The 20,435-nt window shown below is 37.6% G+C and overlaps 1 protein-coding gene across 1 annotated transcript in view; it reads left to right on the forward strand.

The window, feature by feature from the left end:
• CDC5L (cell division cycle 5 like) overlaps positions 1 to 18,332 on the forward strand; it is a 43,716-nt gene extending 25,384 nt beyond the window's left edge. The window contains exons 12-16 of the mRNA XM_032648872.1: positions 64 to 144; positions 1,268 to 1,510; positions 4,109 to 4,306; positions 16,680 to 16,892; positions 17,907 to 18,332. Coding sequence (XP_032504763.1) covers positions 64 to 144; positions 1,268 to 1,510; positions 4,109 to 4,306; positions 16,680 to 16,892; positions 17,907 to 18,011 — 840 coding nt within the window. The 3' untranslated portion in view covers positions 18,012 to 18,332. The remainder of the gene's footprint in view (positions 1 to 63; positions 145 to 1,267; positions 1,511 to 4,108; positions 4,307 to 16,679; positions 16,893 to 17,906) is intronic.
• Positions 18,333 to 20,435: the final 2,103 nt, after the last annotated feature.

Raw genomic sequence — 20,435 nt, forward strand, 5'->3', positions numbered from 1 at the left:
GCTTTACTGAAATGTGTCAAATACTGTATAGCTGCAAAAATGGTTTTTAAAATAATTTTTTAGGCCATACGAGATGCAGAGCGTGTAAAGGAAATGAAACGAATGCACAAAGCTGTCCAGAAAGATCTGCCAAGACCATCAGAAGTAAGTATTAGAATTTCTGGCTTAGGAAGTTTTAAGTTTCTTTTTATGTGATTGATGTTTTTTATATTATAAAGTCTATAAAAAGACATTTCATCTACTTTCTGGAATATAGTAAAGCAGTTCCCAGATCCAGTCTTTGAAATGCTTCACTGGTACAAATACGAATTTTAAAAATAAATTGATTGATTGATTGGCTGCATTGGGTCTTCGCTGCTGCATGCGGGCTTTCTCTAGCTGCAGCTAGTGGGGGCTACTCTTCGTTGTGGTGCGCCGGCTTCTCATTGTGGTGGCTTCTCTTGTTGCGGAGCATGGGCTCTAGGTGCACGGGCTTCAGTAGTTGTGGTTTGCAGGCTCTAGAGCACAGGCTCAGGAGTTGTGCATGGGTTTAGTTGCTCTGTGGCCTGGGGGATCTCCCTGGACCAGGGCTCGAACCCGTGTCTCCTACATTGGCAGGCGGATTCTTAACCACTGAGCCACCAGGGAAGCCCCCAAATAAGAATTTTGAAGAATAAAGGAAAATAATTTCTTTTGAAAATGTAAGACTGCTTTAGGCATACATCGGAGATATTGCAGGTTTGGTTCCAGGCCGCTGTAGTAAAGAGAATGTCATGCAGTAAAGCAAGTCACACGAATTGTTTGGTTTCCTTGTGCGTGTAACAGTTATGCTTACACTAAACTGTAGTCTGTCAAGTGTGTAGTAGTAGTATGTCTGAAAAAAAAGTACGTAACTTAATTAAAAACTACTTGACAGCTAAAAAATGCTAATTATCATCTAAGTTTCGGAGCCTGAGTTGTAATCTTTTTCCAGTAGTAACATTAAAGATCACAGCTCACCATAACAAATAGAATAGTAATGAAAATTTTGAAATATTGCAAGAATTACCAAAATGTGATACAGACACAAAATGAGCAAATACTGTTGGACAAATGGTGCCAATAGACTTGCTCAACGCAGGGTTGCCACAGCCTTACAGTTTGTGAAAAAACACACTGCCTGCAAATCACAGTAAAGTGAAGCCCGGTAAAATAAGGTGTGCCTGTATTTAATTCATGCTAGTAGAACTAATAACATTAGTATGTTGCAGTGACATGTTTAATAATTGTACTTGTTTTAAAATTTTAGGTAAATGAAACTATTCTAAGACCCTTAAATGTAGAACCACCTCTGACAGATTTACAGAAAAGTGAAGAACTAATTAAAAAAGAAATGATCACAATGCTTCATTATGACCTTCTACATCACCCTTATGAACCATCTGGAAATAAAAAAGGAAAAACTATAGGATTTGGTACCAATAATGCAGAGCACATTGCCTATCTGGAACATAACACTTATGAAAAGTTTTCCAAAGAAGACCTGAAAAAGGTATCATTGAATATTTCTGTCTCAAGACTTGAGTATTTGTTAGATACCATGTATCATGGACAGACATTAACATTTTCCCTTATTGATGTTCATAAGCAACTGAAATATATGGTTAAGAGATAAATATTCATATTAAGTGTTATGCAAAGGACATACCATCCCCCCACCCCTTCCTGTGTTCAGTGGCAGGCCTTTATCAGATAAACACTGCTTTGATGGCACTGGTGTTCTTGTCTCATGGGTGTATGCCTGATTGATAGTTGCTACAGTTGCTATTTTCTGTGTTTAACTCTGCTGTCTCTGAATAGGGTGGAATGCCTTTATACTTAAACCTCACTTATTTAGAATACTATGAAAAGACAAGAATATGTTAAAAATATTTACAGATTCAATCCTTCACCTGTTCACAGAAAGGAAATATTCACTGAATTCATTCCCCTGACATGATTTCCCCCTACGCCTTTGGATAAGGAAAGAAATGTTTTCTTGTCTAAAGTCTGTCCTGCCTCTTCCTCCATATGCATTTTATTCTTTCTGCTTTGACAGAGCAAACAGCTGTGATTTTGACTAGAAACCTGTACAGTGGCATAAGATAATAGAGTTAGTTTCATGGTTGGAAGCAGAGTGGTCATTAGCTTAAAAGTCTTTTTTCTTTAGTCTTTCGCCCTGAGGGGCAGAGATGGACTCATCCATTAGAATGGGCTAACTTGGGAGAAAACCGGTAAGGTTCCTTTGTCTGTCTTCTCTCCTGCACTTTCCCTCTCTCCTCTCTTTTTCTTACTTTCTCTTTTTCTTATTGCATACGTGATACATGTTTATTATAGGACTTTTAAAAAGAAGATAGAGAAAGGAAGGAGGGTTTAGATTTGTGTTTGTTTGCCCCTGATTCATGAGTAATTTTGACTTGCTGCCTTTTAGTAAGTGCCATGGAAGCTGTCCTCTTGAGTGCCTGCACTTTGGCAGGCACATTCAGTCCCTGAACCGGGTGAGAATTAGACAATGAACTTGATGCTTGAACAGTTTCCTCTTTTTAGAGTGAAAATATGAGGGGAAGATGGAATTTAGGAAATAAATTTTCCTAAATTTATTGTATATATGGAAACCTGAAATAAAGATCACGTTGTTGCTAATAGAGCTTCTATAAGGGACAAATTCTAATAAATATTTTGATAATAATGTAAGTAGTGCTTTGGAATTATTTGAAACGATTACACAGTAGTTTAAATATCCTCCCATATTTTATTTATCTATCTATAGTCCTCTTTGTTCCGAAGAATTTGAAGCAGCTATTTACTTAGCAGATTCTTTAGGGATGGTTTAAATAGAACTTAGCTGTACTCTCTCCTAATTATTATAAGAGCTGAATTTGTAAATTTTTACTGTGTACAGTTTCAGAGCAAAATACCATTTCTCTGATGGTACAGTGCCCGATTTTCATTAAGTGTGTTAAAATTGGTTTGTTTCCATTATTTCCCCTAAGAGGTATTGTTTAAAAGTATCCATTCTTTATCTTCTAGAGACTTGATTTTCCATTTTTTTGTTTAAATTTTTTCATATGCTGGTTATTTATCTTGACTTTATGTATTTTGGCCTGTGTTTATTTTCTGATGTTCCTGGAGTGATTGAAAGCTTTCTATAAAGCACAAAAAGTAATTGTCAGTTTTTCATGAGCCATGAAGCAAAGGGCTGGAAAAAGTTCACGTGGTATGTTCATGGAGTCTGTGTGTCTGGTGTCGGGCTGGCTCTTTGTGTATACTGTGTCACTTAATTCTCATAACAAACATGTTCGGTATTATCTCCACTCTACAGATGAGAAATGGGCTCACAGAAGTTCAGCAAGTTCAGATAGCTACTTAAATGCTGAATCTGTGATTGGAGCCCAGGCTTGTCCAACTCCATCCCCATTCTGTCATCTTAAACCTCATCTTTTCTAGTGAACAGAAGCTGGTCTGTGATCCATCATGATTTGATTTGTGCCTCCAGTCTTATTCTCTGACAATGGCAGGGGCATTCTTTCAGATGAGAAAAAAGGCAGGTGTCAAAAAAACGCCTACTTCCCCTTCACCATACTGGGAAGTCCAGAGTATAGCGGGGGATGGTAGAGTGGGAGGCGAACCCGCACGCGTTGGTGCCCAAGCATTGGCTTGGGTGTGACCTTGCCTTGTCCGCTTACTAGTGTTGTATTTTTGAACAAGTGGTTTAACCTCGCTAAGCGTTAGTTTCATCAGCTTTAAAGTGAGGTTAACGGTGACTGCTTTGTAAGGGTGGTGTGCTGTTTGGAGATAAAGTAGGTAAAACTTTTCAGTTCTGTTCCTGGCACATAGTAGGTATCTGAGAAATGGTAGCTGCTATTTTAATGAGTGAAGGCAAAGGACGTTTACATTATCAGGGATGATACATGGATGCTTGGCTTTTCAGATCAACCTGCATTGACTTCTAGGCTTCTTAATTAATTTTGCTTAGGTATTATAACCCCCTTCCAAAAAAACAGTTAACCAGAGCTCATTGTCTTTGCCCAGAGGAGTAAAAACTAGTCTTTTATTTCTGTTGATGGCAGGTATCTCTAGTACTCAAGCTTATTATTATTATTGTGAACAGGCCCAGGATGTTCTGGTACAGGAGATGGAAGTGGTAAAACAAGGTATGAGCCACGGAGAACTCTCAAGTGAAGCTTATAACCAGGTGTGGGAAGAATGCTACAGTCAAGTTTTATATCTTCCTGGGCAGAGCCGCTACACACGGGCCAACCTAGCTAGCAAAAAGGACAGAATTGAGTCACTGGAAAAGAGGCTTGAGGTTGGTATCCTTTTAAAATTCTAATTTAAATGTACTTTGATTGAAATAATGAACCAGATAATACCACTGGAGACAACTTCAGAAAAATAGATCTAAGGTAATTGTTTTCGAATTTCTTGAGGAAAAACTACACTGAAGTGTTTGATCTTCCTTGGCCTTCTTCATTGGGTTTTCAGAGCTGCTGGCCTTTGTGATGAAGAGTGCCCTCCAAGTTGACCACAGGTCAATCAGAACCTTCTAGATGTGGGGGCAAAGAGCCAAGAAGTGAACACTGGTCACTCAGAAGAGTGTAGAGCAGTGCTACAAGAGCAATGCAGTTTTCTCTAGGGGGGCTCTCAGTGTACCAGGGAGCTTTCTTTCTGTAGCCAGAAGGGCACACTTACAGAACTTTGGTACCTTTCTGCTCATCCTCGGGTTCCTGTCAGTTTGTTACAGAGAGAGCACTGAGCTGGATTATCCAGACAATGGCTTCTGTGATTTTTTCATGTCTATGAAAATGTTGAAACATACTAGATGGGAGTTTCATGGCATGTGGTTTCTTAATGTAGTCTGCATGTTTTGAATTCCAGAATCTGTGTATGCATTTTGCCAATGGTATGTAAATTGTGGTTCACAGACCGCTAGGCTGCCTTGTGAATTCTTAATGGTGGTCTTCAGGGATGTTTCTGAGGCCAGGATATCTTGGGATGGGAAGGAGAAAGGGGTGCTTCAGGCAATCAAAGTGGCCTCAAATTCCGCTTATGTGATTACCAGTTTCTCTGCAGAAGGTAGATTTGGAAATATTTTTATTTGGGGTTAAAATAAAAAAATAGTAAAATCACTTAGGGGTGTTTGGGGCTGTGTGGGGCTAGGGAAATGAACTGGAAAAAGCGATATCCTGTTAAAATAAGCATTTTTGATTTTACCTTTAAGGTCACATGTATAGACACTAATGGTAATGCCTGTGCACATCTTTTATCATTTAGTGGGAAATCAGACTTTCTGAAGTAATTCTCATCTTGGGTGAAATTTTAGCAAATCCAGTGCTGCTGGTTCCTCTAGCTGTGTTACTAACTTCCAGCAGGGTGTGCTGTTGCTCTGTGTTTTAATTCACAGTCAGGGAAACTAAAAAAGAACATCAGTGGTTAAATTTAAGTTATATTTTCTGTTACGCAGGCTTCATTTCTTATAAGTGGTAGTTAGCAGTGTAATTCTGATCTAAGGTCAGCATCATAATTGATTGGAAAGCTATTTGGAAAGCTTCCTGTAACACTTATACATAAATACTTAGGTCTCTCACTTAGTTTGAAAATCTCATTTGAGGTGGGTAAACTCTTTCTTCCTCAAGTGGTAAGGACATTTTGTGCTATTTAAAATATAAAAAAAAGTTTTTCCCTAAATCTCATTTACTTTGTTGAGGCACTAACTTTCATGACAGCAAATAAATGTGTCACAAAGTGAGTGGTGCCATAAAGTACAGTAATTTTTATTTCTATGTTGAATTGGTCTTGTGAGTTTTGAAGGGAAAAATACAGAGAGAACCACTGCTGTTCTTTTGGAGATTTATTTGGGTCGTTTATGAGCAACCATTAAAAACATGTGGTTCTCTTTGTTCAGTTCAGTACCAGGAACTGAAATCTTCTGTTGAACTATTTTTGCTGAAGGATTGGTGATTTTGGAAGAATATTCATAAAACAGTCTGAAGTAATTTTTCTTTTCTTGACTCCTGGATAACTTGCTTTAATGTTTACCCAACTAGTTACTTTTAAAGAACATGTAATCAAATCCTTTAATTTAGTAAACTATGCTTATTTCAAATGAAAGTTCATTAAGTCTTTAAAAAGAAGAAAAGAGACTCAAAAACCCAAATAAACAAATCCCCCATTTTATTTGTATTCATTCCCTAATTCAGAACTAGGTTTGTCTTAGCTTATTTTAGTTTTTGAAGACACAATTCTCCTGGTTTGAAATACATAAATATTTTATTTCAATTGTGGTAATTCTTTCATCATTTCAGTTGATTGCTAAATTATAAACATTATTCAAAGTTTGTTGTGGGGAAGGAACTCCAGTTGTATTATATAAACTAAAGGCTGTACTTAAATTATCCTTCCACTCTTAGGTTCAGGGAGATATGCCTTGCTGTGCAAGCACAGTACACCATGGCTGCCAGTGTGTTTGAGTTTTGCTGCCATGAACTCTGGAACAGTGAATCTAAATTATGACCCTATCACAGCATATCAAGCAAGATGAAATCCAGCTTTGTCGTGGTTGGTGTCTCCTAAATGGATTAAAAAAATACGCCCCGAGGTTTATATTGGAGCTAGTCTTCGAGCCATTACTCCTGATTAATATTTGAAACTTAGAACTTAACCGAAAATCCGTAAGATACTCATTTAAAACTAGTAGAACCATCTCAGATTTTATGTAGAATGTTGTGGGTGGTACAAGGAGTCTGTTAAATAAATAGAATCAGTGTAGTTGCAGGTCAGAAGTAAGTGGGAAAGGCTTCTGAATTGTAACCAAGTCCATGTATTTTATTCTGCTTAGGAGGTAGAATTAATTTCAGGACCTTACCAGACATTTGTGTGTAAAATAAGGCAGCAGTTGCAAACAGAAATGACACCTAATATCAGAAAAGGAAAAGTTATAAAAACATAGCAAGTTGAGGCCACTTAAATATGGCAGCAAAATGCCCTGTTATTTGAATAGCTTTGAGGGTGTTATGGGTATATGGTAGGGGGGTAGAGTGATTACTCTTTATAGTGATACCGCAGTTAATAAGAAAAGCTTCATTTCTGTTCAGTGTTATGTTTTTAAAAAACAGAAAAAGAGGGATGGCTATAACTGTAGAAAAATTTTCATCAAGTGGTTAAAAGTAAAAAGCTTTAGTACTTTATTTAATCACACATTTAGTGAATGTTACTGAGCATCTACTCTGTGCCAGCCCCTGTACTAGGCCCTGGGGATATAGCAGGGAACGAGGCAGATGAGCTCTGTGCTCTTGTGGACTTCACGTTAAGCGTTTTCCAGATAAATGGAGAAGAACCTCATTTTCCGATGCCAGATAAATGAGTCATTACTGTATTTGGGAAGTGCAAATAGAATTTGAAGTGTTCTAATTTGTTTCCACTTTAAGTGGAAATAGGAAATCGTCTGAAGACATAATTATTTTGAGTGAAATAATTTCCAGTAGGTGCAAAAGTGAAATGAGAGGTCTGAATTTAGGCCTGCCATTAAATTTAATAGTATTTGAAATAGTATCTAAACTGCTGTGTTGAGGAAGTTTGGCTGAAAAGTAGATTTTGTCATGTTAGCTGTAAAAATGGAAAAAGGCTTTCCTTAGAGGTGGAAACTAGGTCCAGAGGTAATACTTCTCCCTGTATTTTACTGGCACAGTCAATTTAGTCAAGAAATACTATGTAACATTGACTTCTTGGAAATAAAGTAACTTAAAGAACACAGATAACACATTTAAAATCCTTCTCAGTGTATTTGTAGAACTCTTTTGGGGACCCCTGACTTTACTGAATGGTTATATTTCAGCAAAATTGGCTGCACAATGGATCTCATTTTCTCAGTGATTTTCATTATAAAGTTAGATATTTTTACACAGGAAAAAAATTCCCTTAATACTTTAAAGAGTTGAAAACTTAGGGTAAGGATTAAGTTGGTGGGCAGTTCGGGGTGGAGGGATTATATGTTGTATCTCAGCAGGTTTGCGCTTATGTTCCCTTGTGGGTGAGTGTATGTGTGTGGGGGGTGGATGCGGTGGCAGGAGACAAGTCCCCAGTACTCTGGAACGCTCTCATCCTTAAGTTCTGCCCTCTGCCATGACCCTTAAAGGCATTAACAGATTTCTTGGTTGTTTCTAGCAAGAACTCTGGGAGCTGGACCAGAGATCTCCTGTGATACAACCGTGTTGCTTTTGTTATGCCTCAACGTCGAGTTGAATTTGTTTCGTGCAGTTTTTGAGTTTCATTTCCTAACTTATGCAAATGTAAAATGCTCTCGGCATTGCTTTATTGGTACATTACTGTCCTTGGAGATGTGTTTAGTAAGGTTTTGCCTTATTGCTTAGCTTGCTTTGCAGGGATGCAGTCTGATGGTTGCTAACTGATAGATGCTGACAATAATCACTGAATTGGACCTGCATCTCATCAATACAGAGATGGTTCACTGCTAAAACTTAATGCTAGTGAACAGTATAGAGATTAAAGGAGAGTCGCTCATGGTCTCTTGTTTGCAAACGTTTCAGTGGCTGAACCACATCTTTACTGCTATAGGATCATATTGTGGAATGATGGACTAGGAAGTGGAGCTGCCATTAACTATATTTATTTTAGGTATCCTGAAACCTGTTTTTCTAGTGGTATAAGGTTATATTCTGGGTCCCCAAGCAAGAATTTCAGTAAGGGATGCTCTTAATGTTTCTGAACCTCAGTGTAACAGACTTTAACTGAAGACAGTATTGGAGACCCAAGGATAATGTGTTTACTTTGGAATTACTTAAGCTTAGTAACCTTAACAAACTTAGTGAGTTTGAAAGTAACAATTAGACTTTTATAAGTCCCATACAGCCCCCTTTTGTAATGACCCGAGGAAACACTTATGGTTCTACTGATTCATCTCCTGGGGACCATCAGTTTTCCATTGGTCTCTGGCCAGTCTTTTTTAGACAGTTTCTCTTCTATGCATTTAAAAAATAACATTTGTAGGCTTTTTTTCTTTCTAAAAATAATAACTGTACTTTGTAGAGAATTTTAAATAAAAAAAAAATAAAGAGAAAAGCCTACCATTCAAATGCAATCACCTTAAACATCTTGCGGTGTGTGTATGTATAAGATTAAATATGATAGAAAAAGATGAATATATGAACATCTACACATATCTATGTGTGGGTGAAAGATGGAAGGCCTTTAAAACTAAATTGGGATCATTTAATAGTATAATATTGTAAGTATCATTCAAAAAAAAATCACTTGCTCTCTTTTAAAGTCTGTTGCAAAGGATTAGCTATGGTGAAATCTGTAAATAATTATTCTAGTTATATTGTGCTCAACTTCTTAAAAAGTTGTTAAATAACCTTTTTTGCCCGTAAAAATTTCTGAGATGTTTGTTTTCCTATAGTTTTATAGCTTGTTATGAATAAAAGCATTAGGAATTAAAAAATATAAGCGGGGGAAATGCTTTTCTCCAGTGTCAAACAAAATTCTTATAAGTGGCCTACGTACAGGTTAATGTCTAAATCAGGGAAGGAATGATGGGCAGATTCATTAATTGAGATCTTGTTTATGTGTCTCTAGAATAATTTGTTTTTCAGTGAACTGTGTGGTGACATTAAGCCATTTAGCCCCACAGCTTGACTTTCTTCAGGCATGTTTGCATTTCAGGGGCTGAGGCAGGGAGGACATCTGGTTTATTAGCTGTGGTGTAGCCTAACGTGTTGGACTTTCAAGTGGGACACAACTGCATAGCTTCATCTCTTAGTGACTCTGTGGCCTAGAGTAAGTTACTTAACCTCTCTGGGTCTCAAATTTTCTTACCTGTAAAATTTGGTGTGTAATAGTTTTTTAGTCTCATGGAAATGAGAGTTTGAGACAATGTAAGATTAAATGAGATACTGTGTGCCTCGCAGTTGGCAAGTTTTAGTGAATAGGAGTTCTCTCCCATTTTTCTTAGGTTCGTATCATTCTTAGTGTTAGCTAAATTAGATTAAATTGATATTTATCAAGTTATTCACCTTGAATAACGGGCTGGGTAAGTTTTCTGTTCTCTGAATTTTGATGAATGTCTGAAATATGAGACATGGGTCAATTTTAGGAGAGAGGTTTGAGTAATACTTAAAGGCTCAGATTTTGTTTAATATAAGTGAATTTTACACAGTTGTGCATTTTAACATTTCATATGTACATTTTGTTATGTTGAAGTAGTTGACATACTTATAAATTTTAATGTCTCCATTATGTTTCATTGTACTGATGTTCCATGGTTTGTGGTGTATGGTCTTAACAAAATAGTTATCCTTTAGAGTAGATATTGAATTTGAATTTTAAAAAACCTTTTATTATGGGAATTGTCAAATACACGCCAAAGTCGACTAGTGTAATGAGTCCTCACGTATTGTCACCCAGCTATGACAGCCACTCTTATTTCATGTTATTCTCCCTCTCCCACTATTTGAAACAAATTCCAGACATCATATTGTAAAACAGAATTATGATGTATGAAATTCGTCAACTTGGTCCCCCTACACATTTGTATTAGATATATTCTCATTCATCCCCTCTTGAACTTTATGCTTTCATTTTGGATGTAGTCAGCTTTAATTATACCAAGTGTTGTCGTGCTTTAAAATCCTAATAGTTATAGTGAACTTCATTTAAGATTATTAGAAATTTTGTGCTGATACATATTTAAGCACAAACTTCCATTATAATCATATTTGGGGGGCTTGTCTGGTGATACGTGAACAGAGTATTTAATCCTAATTCCATTACTAACTTCGTTAGATGTTTTAAGAAGACTTTAAAGTATATCATCTCTAAGTGCAGTTAAGGATTTGAAAAAAATGATTTTGACAACTTTTGGTAAATCAGCTATAAATGCAGTGGTTTGAAAATCATTTTTTGGAAGAACTTTTGGTAAATCAGCTGTAAGAGGCAGTGCAAGCTCCTTAAGCCTGTTTTGTACAAAATAAGTTGTCCCGCAGGGCAGTTGCTAATGCTTAATTGTAGTTTTTAAAAGGGCTTAGAAGTATTAATCTGGTTAAACCTGAGTCTGGTTCTCCTCAATTCTGCATATTTTAAACAATAAGTTTTTATACTCTGTTGGACTTTAATGTTGTTTCTGTGTATGAATGTGGGGCGGGGCAGTTGGGGCTGATTTAAGGTAGTTCTGTTCCATACATGCATGTGCGTTTCGTGCTTGAGATTTATCGGCTAGGAAAAGGCCAGACGTTATAGGTTAGTTTTTTTTCCTCCTAAAATGTATCGAGCAGTCATAGGTTGAGCATTTTACAAAGTACTGTGTGCAGATATCTTCCTTTACGTTTTAACGATCAGATGGCAGATGTAAGATAAGTAAGCTAAAATTGAATATTAAAAGCTGTATTCCATTTCTTCTTTATATTTTTATACTAACTTATATAGCTCTTTGATTTTTTTCTGTACTTTAATTTTTTGGTATAATCTATTTCCATATTTGCTTGGAATCTTAGCACAATATTTGAGCCAGAAGACGTTAATAAAGCTTGAGCTAAATGAAATAAAATTGTTGGCATTAATAAAATTGTTGACATTAGCAACTTTGCAGTTTTAAAATCTTTGGTGTTTTGGGAATAATAAATGACTCAACTGTGTGAGGTGAGGTAACTCCCAGATAAATGTGCCTTGATGACTAATTAAACACTTTCTGAGCGTATTATGCTGTTATACCAAATTGGAAATTGGATTTCCAATAGCTAACTGAATTATCTTAACCAATAAAAATGATAATTTGTATGACTAATTTAAAAAAGTATGTATTAATTTGAAATTCTGTGCTGTTAAGGTTTTTGGAATGTGTATTCGAATCCACATGTGATTAGAATATCTAATGTTGGTATTCTTGGAACATGTTGAATTATAGTGTAAGGAACTTGATGCAACTAACTTATGGATTTAGTTGTTCACTTTTTACTGGGAATGAGGACTTTTTGGTAGGTCTAGTTAGAACAGCTGACACCTAGCTTCTGTAATGACAGTGGCTGAAACAGGATTCTCCATCCTTATTGCCTATTAGAATCATCTGGGGGCTTTAAAAATACAGTAGTCTGAGACCATTGAAATAAGGGTCTCTGGGTTTATAGCAGCGGTAGACTTTAAAAGCTGTATGGTTAATTCTAAAGTTTAGCTGGGGTTGAATAGCATTAGCTTAAAAAGATGTGCTCCAGTACCAGTTACTTGGTGTGGTGGTCCTCGAGAGGCAAACGGCTCACTTACAAGAAGAAACAGCTGTTTTTCCTTGCTTTAGTCCCAGGAAGGGGATCTCCATCATTTTTAAAATTAAAGTCGGAATTTAAAGGAGGGTTTTAAAGTGTCATCCATAGTCCCTTGGTCCGTTAGAGAGGAGAGCAAAATGGTTAAACTCGTAGTACCTATAATAATTGTAATCAGAGCTAACATTTGTTGACTGCTTACTTTATGTCACTTACTGGGCGGCTAAGGGCTTTTCTGCACATTATCTTAGGGTTCATAGTAACTTTTAGCAATGACTGCCATTTTACTGATGGGGAAAAGGAAATGCAGAGGTTAAATAACCTACGTCAACTCAAAACAGCTGGGTGGCCGTGCTGGGTAGAAAGAGTGACTCACTTCTCCACTCCACTGTGCTGCTGACTTGGCCCAGTATTTCCTGACTCTTAGAAGACAGATCATTGCTGTGGAACTCACTTTGATTTGTTATCTGTGAGAGGAAAATGGCTCTTTTATAAAGGACATTATTTATTCATGGATTTAGTCTTCAAGTGCTTTGCAGAGGAATAAAAGCTTATTAACTTTTATAAAATGCTGAAGATAGGAATTGTTTTAAAAGAGCTTTATGTAAATTAATTTTAGATCCATCTCATGTTCTTAAGGCGCACATGCAACGTGTCCCTTCCCTGCCATCGCCTCTGCCCTAGACTTATTTTTTTTTTTTTTTTTTTTGCCCTAGACTTATTTGACTTTGACTTCAATAAAGTAAGCTGGAGATGGATAGGTATGAAGTACTACTTTTCTAGTAGAAGTGTACTTTATATTTTGGGGAACACTGTGTTTCTTGGTGTTCTTACATATTCTAAAAAAAAAAAGGCATTGAGATTGACATGTTTGTTTTTAAATCAGACGTAATGCGTTGAAGTGCATGTTTCAAAGTTGTTATCTTGGAAAGCTATATATTTCTTTTGGTGATTATGTTGTTCCTAAATATTTAGAAAAACATCCTATGAAGAGCTTTCTTATCAATATTTTGTATTTGACAGTATTTTCCCATGGGACCATTTCTGCTTATCTCCCCCCCCACCGCCACATTTAGTATTTCAGAAAAAATATTGTCACACTGTCTCCCTTGTTACAGGGTGCTCTCAGTTACATTATTATGAATTACAGAATATCATTTGGGTATATATTATCCTGAAACTACTTAGTTTTGATTGCTTATAGAAGTCACTTGATGGAATCAGTTTGGAGGGGGGTGGGGGAGGAACAGATAAATACAAAGAAATTAACACAGATTTAATAATTATCCCTAAGGCTTTGACCTCACAATTTTAAGTGTTGTATGTTGGAAACAAGCATTTGCAGATCATGATGAAGTGATAACATTGTGGGACGTAGACTGTACACCTAGAGAAGGCGTTATGCTAATGGGATTCTGCATCTCACATCTCCCTTCTCAAAGGTCTCTCCTTGGACCCTCTAAGCTGGGGCTTTCTCTGCCCTTCTGCGTCAGCTCTAGAGTTTTGTTGAAACCTTCTGCTAATTGTCCCTCTCCAGTCCTCTTTTGAGTTTATACGTTTTAAATTCTTTTCACCTAATTTTATTTTTATTTTTTGTTTTTGTTTTTGCGGTACGCGGGCCTCTCACTGTTGTGGCCTCTCCCGTTGCGGAGCAAGGGCTCTGGACGCGCAGGCTCAGTGGCCATGGCTCACGGGCCCAGCCGCTCTGTGGCATGTGGGATCTTCCCGGACCGGGGCACGAACCCGTGTCCCCTGCATCGGCAGGTGGACTCTCAACCACTGCGCCACCAGGGAAGCCCCTGAAGGGGTTATGTTTTGATCACAGCTTTGGTACATTGATTGGATATTATTCAGTTATTAAAAATGTGGTCGATGTATAATATATAGAAGTGCATTTTTGAGATACAGATGGTGAAGATACATTGCTGTCAGTCCGAGAGTTGTTGCAGATTAATGATGGCAAACGTTATTTTTGGAGGTAAAGGTTAGTTTTCCCCATACTGTGAAATTCAAGCCTTCTTTGAGATTGAATCATGGGTGATGTTATTATGAATAATTTATTTGGGACTAACCTGTAAAAACTGTTCAAGTGCAGGAGAAACCCTCCTTAAGCCTAATTTTGTTTTGTTAAAATTTATTTATTTTTGGCTGTGTTGGGTCTTTGTTGCTGCGCGTGGGCTTTCTGTAGTTGCGGTGAGCGGGGGCTACTCTTCCTTGCGGTGCGTGGGCTTCTCATTGTGGTGGCTTCTCGTTGAGGAACTCTAGGTGCGCGGGCTTCAGTAGTTGTGGCACACGGGCTCAGTTGCTCTGCGGCATGTGGGATCTTCCCTGACCAGCGCTCGAACCTGTGTCCCCTGCATTGGCAGGCAGACTCTTAACTACTGTACCACCAGGGAAGCCCTTAAGCCTAATTTTGCATTAAGGTAGTTGAAGTATAAGAAACTCTAATGTATTTTTTTTCTTTCCCATTATGATTTATCATAGGATACTGAATATAGTTCCTTGTGATATACAGTAGGGAATTGTTGTTTATCTAATCCCAAACTTGCAGTCCATCCCTCCCTCCCCCGCCGCCCACCCTTGGCAACTACAAGTCTGTTATTTATGTCTGTGAGTCTGTTTCGTAGGTAAGTTCACTTGTGTCATATTTTAGATTACATATATATGTACGTGATCTCATATGGTATCTGTCTTTCTCTTTCTGACTTACTTCACCTAACATGATAATCTCTAGGTCCATCCATGTTGCTGCAGATGGTATTATTTCACTCTTTTTATGGCTGAGTAGTATTCCATTGTATATATGTATCACAGCTTCTTTATGCAGTCATCTGTCCGTGGACATTGAGGTCGTTTGCGTGTCTTAGCTATTGTGGATTGTGCGGCTGTGAACATAGGGGTGCATGCATATTTTTGAATTATAGTTTTGTCTGGATATATGCCCATGAGTGGGATTGCTGGATCATATGGAAACTATTTTTAGATTTTTGAAGAATCTCCATACTGTTTTCCATAGTGCCTGCACCAGTTTATATTCCCACCAACAGTAGGAGGGTTCTCTTTTCTCTACACCCTCTTCAGCATTTGTTATTTGTAGACTTTTTAATGATGGCCATTTTGACCGGTGTGAGGTGGAGTTTTGCTTTGCATTTCTCTTATAATTAGTGATGATGAGCATCTTTTCATGTGCCTATTGGCCATCTCTATGTCTTCTTTGGAGAAATGTCTATTTAGGTCTTCAGCCCATTTTTTGATTGGGTTGTTTGTTTTTTTGTTATTGAGTTATATGAGCTGTTTGTATATTTTTGGAAATTAAGCCCTTGTCAGTAGCATCATTTGCAAGTAGGTTGTCTTTTCATTTTGTTTATGGTTTCCTTTGCTGAGCAAAAGCTTATAAGTTTGATTTGGTCCCATTTGTTTATTTTTGCTTTTGTTTCTATTGCCTTGGGAGACTGACCTAAGAAAACATTGGTATAATTTATGTCAGAGAATGTTTTGCCTATGTTCTCTTCCATGAGTTTTATGATGTCATGTCTTATATTTAAGTCTTTAAGCCATTTTGAATTTATTATGGTGTGAGTGTGTGTTCTAACTTCATTCATTTACATGCGGCTGTCCAACTTTCCCAACACCACTTGCTGAAGAGACTATCTTTTCCCCGTTGTATGTTCTTGCCTCCTTTGTCAAAGATTAATTGACCGTGAGTGTGTGGGTTTATTTCTGGGCTCTTTTCTGTTCCACTGATCCATATGTGTGTTTTTGTGCCAGTACCATGCTGTTATTTATTTATTTATTTATTTATTTATTTATTTATTTTTGGCTGCGTTGGGTCTTCATTGCTGCACGCAGGCTTTTCTCTAGTTGCTACGAGTGGAGGCTACTCTTCGTTGTGATGCACGGGCTTTTCCTTGCGGTGGCTTCTCTTGTTGCGGAGCACGGGCTCTAGGCACGTGGGCTTCAGTAGCTGTGGCTTGTGGGCTCTAGAGTGCAGGCTCAGTAGCTGTGGTGCACAGGCTTAGTTGCTCTGCGGCATGTGGGAATCTTCCCAGATCAGGGCTTGAACCCATGTCCCCTTCATTGGCAGGTGGATTCTTAACCATGGTGCCACCAGGGAAGCCCCCATGCTGTTTTGATTACTGTAGCTTTGTAGTATTGTCCAAAGTCTGAGAGGGTTATGCCTCCTGCTTTGTTCTTTTTCCTCAAGGTTGCTTTGGCAATTTTGGGTCTTTTATGGTTCCATATAAATTTTAGGATTATTTGTTCTAGTTCTGTGAAAAATGTCATGGGTAATTTGTTAGAGATTGCATCTAATGTACTTTTGCTTTGAGGTAGTAGATGACCAGTTGTGCCTTTTTAGTCCTGTTATTTAGCCTGCTTTTCTCATGTGTGCTGATGTGAATCTTCCCCGACCCCCAGATAAACAGGGGTCACATGACGACAGAAGCCAAGAGAGCTGCAAAGATGGAAAAGAAGATGAAAATTTTGCTTGGGGGTTACCAGTCTCGTGCAATGGGGCTCATGAAACAGTTGAATGACTTATGGGACCAAATTGAGCAGGCTTACTTGGAGTTACGCACTTTTGAAGAACTCAAGAAACATGAAGATTCTGCTATTCCCCGGAGGCTAGAGGTAACGTTATTGGCTTGCAGCATTGCTTAGAAAGAGAGCTCCAAAGAATAATCAGGGCTTTCCTCTTTTCCTTTCCTGTGCAGGCTGTCTTTTGCAGTTGACATTGACTGGCTTTTTTTCAATGAGAGCCTAAAGTTTTTGACTTTCTAGTCTAGAATTGCCTGTGTGTAGGTGGATAGACCAGGCCAGTTTTGGATACACAGGCTTTTCCTGTACCAATTTTTTGTTTTGTATATAGATGCACTGTGAAATGGAATAAGTAACCCTTGTGATTTTTTTCCCCCGAAATTTAATTGCATCCCATTCATATAGCTCTCTGAGGTACATTAAACCAGTGTCGTTTTGTTTTGTAATTTAGGATGCTGGGAATATATCAGTAGCTAGTCATCCCAGAGCATCAAGTTCCTTTGGCCAGATTTGGTTTAACTTTATTTGCCAAGTGTGCATGATAGCCCCTGCCCAGATAAAGGGCAGCCAGGGCTTATTTAAGTGCATTTGTGGGTATTGATAGGACAATAATAGCTTGTTTATTTGAGATAGCAGCAGAGGTTTTATAACAAGATGGTAGTTGTATGACCAAATCAAAGAATGGCCACAGGACTGGTTTTATTGGGGAGGAGTTTTTTTTTTTTTTTTTTTTTTTTGCAATACGCAGTCCTCTCACTGCTGTGGCCTCTCCCATTGTGGAGTACAGGCTCCGGACGCGCAGGCTCAGCGGCCATGGCTCACGGGCCCAGCCGCTTCGCGGCATGTGGGATCTTCCCGGACCGGGGCACGAACCCGTGTCCCCTGCATCGGCAGGCGGACTCTCAACCACTGCACCACTGGGGAAGCCCCAGGACTGGTTTTATAGCAGAAGTAGTTACTATTTTTGTTTCTCTTTGGGGAATACTTACCTCTTGAAAGTGTTGACTTAACTCAGCTGTTTGTAAGGTGATAAAGTACCATAAGATATTTTTAATTTTCATTGTGCTTACATATGAAAAAATAATTTAATGGTTTTGTTTCTTCAAGTGTCTAAAAGAAGATGTTCAGCGACAACAGGAAAGAGAAAAGGAACTTCAGCATAGATATGCTGATTTGCTGCTGGAGAAAGAGACTTTAAAGGCCAAATTCTGAAGCATATTCTCTCACAAGATGAATTAATTGCTGGTGTTCATACCCTGGAAGGCTGATACTGATGTTTATCTTCATTGACAAATTTGCCCACCATCTGTGGTTTTTCAGTTGTTTATTTTAAATGATATCAGTCTTACACATTTATGTATAAAGACTTTAACTCCACAGGACATTTTAGGGTTTAAATTATTAAGACGGTCATTCTTTTAAAAGTGTCATATTTGCAGATTTTTTTTAGTTTTGGCCTTTAATTTTAAAAGCCTGATTTTAAACTGCTGCCTGTGAGTAAACTCTCGAATAAAAACAAATATAAAAAATTGAGAATGTAGCCTTTTGTTTGAAGTAATTAGATACTTAGAGTGCCCACAAACCAGGAAGTATGTACTCTGTGTCATATTTAATGAGTAACTCTCGGGTGATCAAAATGGCGATCCAGTATCTTAATTTAAATCCTTAAGAGGCAATCTTTTTGTGGCTTTGTTAGTTTTGACCATTTTTGCATAGGATGGTCATTTCTCTATACCTTGACAAGATAGATTAACTTTTTAATACCTCAGTGTTTTTTTCAGTATAACTTTAGGGAGGTCTCTTCTCTTCCCAGCTACTTACACAGTTCATGGATTAGGACTCAAAAGATTTAATTTTTCTTGACCTGTTATTTTCTTGTAAATACTTTTTTGACAAAGGCATTTTAAAGATTAATTTCAACAGTACTATCAAACTTTATTAAAGCTCCTTGTTTATCTAAACAAGTCAGTCACACAAGTGTAGAATTTGGGGAATGCATAGAGGTGGGAAGATCTAACTTTATAACAATTCATATGGAATCGTTAGTTGGCTACAGTTCAATATAAGCCAGTAATATGTTGGACTCACCAGAAAGTTTGCTTAATCTTAGACTGCTAGGGATTACGGGGAGGGGATGGAGGGACTCATTCACTCGTCAGATATTTATTGATTATATAGCCAGTGTCTGAGTCCTGGAGATAGAACAGTGACTAAAAATAGGCAGAGTTCCTGTTTTGTGGAGTTTACAGTCTCTTGAGAATGATAGACAATGAAAATTCAGGGAAGAAGAGCGACTCTTCTTACGCACCAGGCGTTTATTTAAGTTTTGGAGATGAACAGTTATTAAGACAAAGTTCTTGCTCCCATGTAGGTGACATTAGTGGGAGGAATACCAGACATACAGGGAAAAGTATCAGATTGTGAACTTTAGATTTAGTGGAGGGAATTAAAATAGGGTGATGAGAGATAGTGCCTGGGTGGCTGCTGTAGGTTGGATGATCAAAGAGCTCTCTGAGGAGATGTAGTTGGCATCTTAGAAGGAGCCATCCTTGTGAGCTTCAGGGAAGAGCAGTGCCGACAGAGTGAAGAACTAGCACAAAGCCGCTTTGGTGTATTTGAGGAGCAGAAAGGAAGACAGTGTGATTAGAGTGTCAACAATGGCATTTGTATGAGTCCTGGTTGGATAGGGCCATATAGGAAGCTGTCGTAAGGAATTTGGGTCTTATTCTAACTATGATGGGAAGCTGTGAGAAGATTTTAGCAAAGGAATGACACTATTATCAGATTTATCCTGTGGCTTTACTGTTAATGTCTCACCAGGCTGAAGGTAGGGAAGCCAGTTCATGTAGGAGCCTGATGCAGTAATCCAGGCAAACAACAAGAGCGACTCAAACTAGGATAGAGCCAGTCCTGATGGAGACAGGTTGGAAGAATTTGAGCAGTAATAATTCTGTGGTCTCATCTGTAGTCTTTATAAATTTACGTTTTCCAGGTATCTAGTCACTTAATTCTAGTACTTTTTTCAATAATTTCACATGTATTTTTAGGAAATACTTTGATCTATGGTTAATGATAATGTTTCTTCTAATAGTTTTATTTAATTTTTATTGCATGTTTTGTTGGCTGAAATGTTAAATAATGACGATGGTGATAGTGGACATTTCTTGTTTTATTTCTCATTTTAATGGGTGTGTCAGTAGTGTTTTACCTATAGGTTGGCTGTTTTGAGTCAGGTATTCTTTTCTTTATCTAGAGAGGAAATACCCTCTATTTTTAGATTTTAAAGAATTTGAATTAGAAATGGCTCTGGAACTTTTTGTCAGATATAGTTTTTGGGTATCCATTAAGATGATCTTATTTTTTGTGTGTGTTTTTTTCTTCATTTGATTTGTTAATGATGCTTTAATAGATTTTCCAACATCAAACCATCTTTGAACTCCTGGAATCAGGTCAGTTAGTTAAAAAAATTTTTTTTTAAAGATTTACAGTTTACTTGCTTCGTATGTAGACTTGAGTTATAAGGTTTAAAAATAGCCAATCAAATAATATTAATAAAGAGTCACTTTGTTTTTGAAATTTGAAGTAATGCACATACCCATATCCTAAAAAATGACCAAGAATTTCATCGTTTTGAAC

The sequence above is a fragment of the Phocoena sinus genome, chromosome 11, assembly GCF_008692025.1.
Source record: "Phocoena sinus isolate mPhoSin1 chromosome 11, mPhoSin1.pri, whole genome shotgun sequence".
NCBI classification, from domain to species: domain Eukaryota; kingdom Metazoa; phylum Chordata; class Mammalia; order Artiodactyla; family Phocoenidae; genus Phocoena; species Phocoena sinus.